Below are 6,413 nucleotides of genomic sequence, written 5' to 3'. Positions count from 1 at the left end.
TCCCCCCATAACTTTGCCCTTTTCTCCCAGGTGTCTCAAGTGACATTGGGAATATGAAATAGCACAGCACAACCCAAGTCTTGCTCCTTCCCCAAATCCTGTTTGTGCTGTTCCCTGACAAGTGTGAGAAGCAGTGGCTGGAGACATCTCCCTGGGATGCCACCTCCAGCCAAATGCTTTTGGAGAGACCCTGCCAGGAGCAGATTGGGATCTGCTGGTTAACCCCAGGGGAACTGGAGGTGTTTTTCCAGAGCCAGGGTACACCAGACTGGTGAGACTGGATTTTGCTGAGTGTGCCTCTTACCTGTCTGTGTAACACAGGAGATGAGAACAAAGCTGTAGGGCCAAACCCACAGGTAACACCAGGATTTGCTATCATTCCATCACAGCAGAGAGCACTGGGCAATGAGCTATTAAACAGGATATCCCAAGATGAATATTTTCTCCTTCCTGGGAATATTCCTTGTAAGCAGTCCAAAGGATTACATCTCCTTTTAAAAGAAGTCCTTTAATTTATATTCTGAGGTATGCACTCCCAAGATTTAATTTACCCCAAGCTATGAAATTAAGCTTACCCAGAATTTCAGACTGGTTATTTATGTGATATATTCCACCACACAGTTGCTGGTTTAGCAGTGCAGTGATACCTCCAGTGCAGGAGATGCTGGTGAGGGTCATGATTTTGCCTAAGCCTTTAATTTAGACAATAAAGGATCCACATGCTTTGAACCCCCACAAAGAAGACTTGAAGTAATCTTAACAAATTATTTGTAAAAGCCAGATTGTACCCCATTTTCCTGCAACTTCTCAATGCATCTCCCCAGGAGCTGCCAAAATAAAAGGGAGGAAAAATGGTCTCAGGCTGTGTCTTTGTCTGTGAGACGCTGAACGCAGCAGCTGCAATCAGAACCCAGAGAGCAAACTCCTTGTGAGGAGTGTTTCCATTTTATTTTCCAGACCTCTGCCCATCCCCATCCACTGCTGTCCCAGTCTTGCATCACGTGGATCTCATTTCCCAGTGACACCAGGGACCTTTACTGAGCTATGTTCACTATGTCCTGCCACGTTCCAGGGAGGGCTCGCTGTCCACGCTGTGACCAGAGCACCCTGCTGGCCTCCTGCACTCTGGCCAACAACTGCCTGAGCTGCTGCTTCCCACTCCAAGCACTGCAGCTGGGATAAGCTATACAAAAAGAATAAAAAGAGAAATTCCTATCCCAAGACAACTAGGACACTAGGGATTAAGCTGCTTTGATTACAGTCACTAAATAGACTTTGGTTTTTCATCTGAAATACCAAAAGGGATCTGTTGGAGACCCCTGAGTCCCTCAGGTACATTCATGCTACCCAGAATACAAGCTCTAAAAGGCTGCCACAGAAATCCAGGCCTCTGTAGCCTCATGAGAATATTTTTCCTATAAAGCTGCAAAACCGTGAGCAAAAAGCCTTGTACGATAACTCGGAGGTAGACACGCAGGGGAGGTTGCTGAAAAAGTCTTGGATAGTTAGGAAGAATGATTCTTGTTCTCAGTCTGCTTGGTCTGGAAGCTGAGGTGCCTGGGGGTGTCTTTCTCATCCCCCATGGGATGGATGGCCATGGTTCAGGGCACCACCAAGCCATGGGGTATTTATGTCGACTTCTTAGGCAGTTCTGTGGGGCTTGGTGGCTGTGGTTGGTCACTCTTGGTCTGGCCTGCAGGAGGGGGCCACGTGGTCTTCTGATGGAGGTGGCTGAAAAGGAGAAAGATGCCTTAGGTGGTTTGGGAGAAGGACACAGAGGGTAATTATTATAGCACTTGTTATTTAGTAAAGAAGAAGCAGCCACAGATCTTGCCTGGTTAGACAGTGCAGGCTGCCTGTTTTGTCTGAAAATGCTTTTCATAACCTTGAAATTATCATTTGCAAATGGGTACTTTGTACCTAAACAAAAAACCGTGCTGGCAGATCTTCAGGTTGAGTTAAGCTAAGAAAGCAGTAGGAGATATTTAGGTCTCAAAGTGCCCTTTCAAATAACTTTAGGAAATGGCTTTGTTAAATACAAGCAATTTAAGAGGTTTCAGGGAAATTTAACAGTTTAAGGTCCAAACAAAGCCAAGTCAGCCTGCTTTCCTTGTCTGGAGCTTCACAGCATCTCGATATCACAGCATAAAAAATTAACATATTCAGTGATGCTTTTTCCCTTACACAGAGTGCACTATAAAAATGCTGGCTAGACAAGCCACAGAACCACAAATTCCCATCTGGCCTGAAGGAAAACCAGCATTTTATAAAGCAAAAGAGAAATCCAGGAATTCACACAGTGCAGGGCAGGAAGTCTCTTTCTGTCTAGGAATTTCACAGCATTTCTCTGTCATGGCCATCTGGAGGCCTCTCCTAGACTGTCTGATCAAAAGTCATCAAGCAACAGTTTTGGTTAAAAAACCCCAACAAAACAGACAGGATTTTTTAGTATCTGTGTTGTCCAAATTACAGACCACAGCAGTTTTGACACCTACTCCTTGTAATTTGGGATTCCTTCAGCAGGCAGGCACTGGTCCCTGTCCCATGGCAGAGCTGCAGATGGAAGCACAGAGCCAATGTTAGTGCAGAGAACATGCCCAATGCTGCTGCATTATGATAATGCACATTTTAATGAGGCAGGAGCTCAGAAAATGCTGACAGCACTCACAAACCAGAGGTGCTCCTGAAAGGCTGCAATTATTTCCTTTGTGTCTTGTGCTTTGAGACAAAGCCAGTGCTGGGCTGTGGCCACACTGAGCTGGTGAATAGCATCAAAGTAAGGACTGGGCACCTGTTTGGGGCTGTGCATTCACCTGGACATGACACTGAGGAGGTCAGACACTCATTTTGTGGGGGAGGAGACAAGCAGGGTCAAATAATTGCCACCAAGAAATGTCTCTGGCTTATGGACCAGCTCAGATTCCCAGACTGGGAAAGCCAATCCAGACTGCCATGGAGCTGGATGCCTGTTCCCTGGTTTGCTCACAGATGTGAGGAAAAGGGAGCATGGCTGGTTTTTACTCCAAGGAAATGGGGAGGTGACTGTTCCCTTCTGCTCAGCACTGCTGGAACGGTACCTGGATGGCAGAAGGGAAGTTTGGATCCTGGGTCTAAAGCTGTTGGGAAACTGGACAGGATCCAGCAAGGGAAGCTCCAGGCCTGTAGGGAGAGGCTGGGGAGGGCTGAGGGAGCTGGGCTGGTTTAGCCTGGCAAAGAGGAGGCCTGGAGGCAACTTCACAGCCCCCACTGCCACATCAGGGAAATTAAAGGCTGTGGAGCTGAGCTGTTTTTGGCAGGGCAGCTGGTGTAAGTAGGGGCAGAGGCCACAGGCTGCCCCTGGGGGAGCTCAGGCTGGTGCTGGGAACATCTTTGTCACAGAGCAGTGAGGGAACACCATCCAGGAAGGCTGTGGATCTCCATCCTGGCTGGCTAAACCCACTGCAGATCCCCTCTACTGGGATGGCCCTACCTGGAGCAGAAGTTCTTATCTCCAGCAGTCCCTTTCAACCATCATTATAGTGATTCTGTGAAACCCTCCTCCTGCCTGTCAGGGCTTTCCCCCTGGGTAAACAACTTTCCTCTGGCCCTGGGCACAAGTCTTTGACTCCATACCCTGCGACTCTGCATTGCAGATCCACAGATGAGTCACATGGATATAGGGTAATTACATCCCAGTGAGCATGAGAGAATCAGGGAGGCTCAACTGGTATGGAAAAATATGGAAGGTGCTGGAAACTGCCAATAACACTGGCAGAGATCCCTGGGACTTGCTGGGATTCAGCTTTCTCTGGTTCATTTAGTGCTTACCGTCCTTGTTGGAGAGGATTGGTGCTAACAGCTCTTTAGCTTCTGATAGCAAAAGGTCAACAAGATCTGAAGGTGGAAGAGATGTGTCTGAGACTGCATCTGTTTTATCCTCTTCTGTTTCATGGTTGACGCTTATAAATACGGAAAGTGCCATCAATAGTTCTGTCAGAGAATGGGCATTGACAATCCTGGCCAGCCTCTCAGGAAGGATCTGCTACATAAATTCTGTGTGTTTGGGGGGGTTGCATCTCCATCCCTTCACATTAAAGTGTCTGTTAGACGCACTTGCATTGCTTTGTTACAGAAAAATAGCAAAGTACTCTTCAGAATTTGTCAAAAGCATTTCCCCCGCATTATCTTAGAAAGAACCAACTTGGAAACTTAAAAACTGATTTCCATCCCTCTTAAAAACTGGCTTTTAAAGGGACTGGTCATTATCGATGGGACAGTGACTTTTCAATGATTTAAAAACACACACAGAGTTGTGGTACATTTATGCCCAAGTGATAGGAGACAGGCTCAGGTTGGAGGGGAGTCCAGAAGCCTGAGCTCTGTTTCTGCAGCTATTCATGCAGCTGAGAGTCTGGAGAGCTCCTTGCTTACCCTCTGTCTGCTCTAACTGCTGATAAAAAGGATGTGGTCCTGGAGCCAAAACTGGTTTATGTTTGGAAAAGCAGGTGGGTCAAAACTGTGCTGCTCTGAAACAACCTGCTTGGGGTCTCTGCTGACAAGAGCAATTTAACCCAAGTTGAGTTTCAGCTCCTCACTCCCCAAAAAAGCCTAAACACAGGCCCAATTCCCCCAGCATCAACCCACCAGCAGCCTCCAGATCATCTTTCTCCCATGGTTTCACTTCCAAAGTGAAAGTATGTTTAGAAACTCTGGGTAGGTTACGTGTGAAGCACCTTCCCCAGAGAAAGGTCAGAAAAGGACATTTCATGTTGCTGTTCACCATTCCCAGCCCAGAAGCCATCTCCTACCTTTTCTCATCTGGTAAATGACTGTGTGTGCTCAAGACCTTGTAAATGTTCTGTCATGCAACAGAAAAAAAAAAAAAAAAAAAAGGTTTCAAACTTGTAGGAATGAATAATTCCTGAGAACAAACCCCATGGGTTTTTCCTGATGATCAGATTTAATATGACAGTAATCAGCTTCTGCTTATTCATTGCCCTTGAAGCAAATATCTCAAGGCCTTTTGCAGCTCAGGCAGCATTCATGAATTTACAGACACATCTGAATTCTGCATTTTAATACCACTGCTAAAACACATGAAATGCAACACAAAAATCCTCTTCCAAGGAATAATTTTGCAGGCTGCATTTCAGTGATCACGGCTGCCAGCAGCCCCTGGCTCCTGGGCTGGACCTGCACGTGTAAGCTCTCACTACCATGCACTTCTCCAGCACCACTCAGGGGTAGAGGAAAAATGAAGACATTTTGCTCCAGTGCTCAAAATCCTGTGATGTTTGACCCTGGAATCAATGAGATATATTTCCAAATTCTGACCCCAAACTGCACAGGCTCTAGCAGATAGTGGCATTTAATTCTCCCTTCTCTGGAGCAGAGGACACAGCATCTACATTGACACAGCATCTACATTTCCTTTTGCTCCACTGTTTCTGCATGATTTCAGGAGTTCTTGAGACAGGCCACCAGTAGCCATGGCAGATACACTGACTACTAATGCTTCCCATGCTGGCCAGTTTATTTATGACACAGACTGGTGTTCCCAATATAGGGAATGAAGTGGAAAACCCATCAAATGAAGCATTAAACTCTGAGATTTTGCAGGAAATCCAAGGGGAAAAGCGCTGGAAGAGCAAAGCCACTCTCCAGGTTCCTATTTATAGAGCTATAGCAAGGGAAGGTGAGCATGGGTGATTTTGACATCAGCCTCAGCACAGGGAGCCAGGAAGAGCAGAGCCACCAGCAAAACCTGCACCACGGAGTTTGCATTGCTCCCAGGGGGATGAGGAGATCTGAGCTCATCCCCTGCTTCCTCCTAACCAACACACAGTGACTTTTTTGGGTAAGAGAGGGAAAAAAAACCCCTCTTGCTTATGGAGCAGGAAGTTGATTGGACTTGCAAAAGCACCCTGAAGGAAAGGGGCCCTGGTGATGCTGCAGCAGTGGGCAGGTGCACACCTCACCTGCACAAACAGGAGCAGTTTCCTATTGCAGATCTCCAGGCGCTTCCGCGACACTTCGGATTTTCGTAGCTGGCCATCAGCCAGGGACAGCTGCCTCCTCAGCTCCAGGATGTCCTCCTGACACAGGGACACAGCAGGAGGACAAAGGGGCTGGTGATGCTCCAGCCTTGGCTTTTGGAAACAACAGTTTGGGGCATTTGGGAAGGGACAGTGGAAGTTGTGCAAATTATAACACAGATCCAGAGACTGTGTTGGCCTTGTGGTCCCACATAGCAAATGATCTATGTGCTATTTCATTTTCTCCTGTGTAAATTGAAGGAGGGTAACCTTAGTTAGTTGTGGCCTGTGTAAATAGAAGGAGAGTGACCTTAGTTAGTTGTGGCTGCCCCATCCCTGGAAGTGTCCAAGACCAGGTTGGACGGGGCTTGGAACAACCTGGGGTAGTGGAAGGAGTCC

At 47.1% G+C, this 6,413-nt stretch overlaps 1 protein-coding gene across 1 annotated transcript in view; it reads right to left on the bottom strand.

Annotated features, from left to right (window-relative positions):
* Positions 1–959: 959 nt before the first annotated feature.
* LOC131090301 (syntaxin-binding protein 4-like) overlaps positions 960–6,413 on the bottom strand; it is a 50,760-nt gene continuing 45,306 nt past the window's right edge. Inside the window, exons 18-22 of the mRNA XM_058035589.1 lie at positions 5,958–6,074; positions 4,788–4,837; positions 3,808–3,938; positions 2,496–2,553; positions 960–1,731 (exon numbers count right to left, since the gene is read on the bottom strand). Of these exons, the coding sequence (XP_057891572.1) occupies positions 1,629–1,731; positions 2,496–2,553; positions 3,808–3,938; positions 4,788–4,837; positions 5,958–6,074 (459 nt within the window). The 3' untranslated portion in view covers positions 960–1,628. The remainder of the gene's footprint in view (positions 1,732–2,495; positions 2,554–3,807; positions 3,939–4,787; positions 4,838–5,957; positions 6,075–6,413) is intronic.

The sequence above is a fragment of the Melospiza georgiana genome, chromosome 16 (genome assembly GCF_028018845.1).
Source record: "Melospiza georgiana isolate bMelGeo1 chromosome 16, bMelGeo1.pri, whole genome shotgun sequence".
In the NCBI taxonomy this organism is placed as follows: Eukaryota; Metazoa; Chordata; class Aves; order Passeriformes; family Passerellidae; genus Melospiza; species Melospiza georgiana.
The sequence above is the reverse complement of the archived record's forward strand: the minus strand, read 5'-3'. Positions and strand labels throughout refer to the sequence as shown.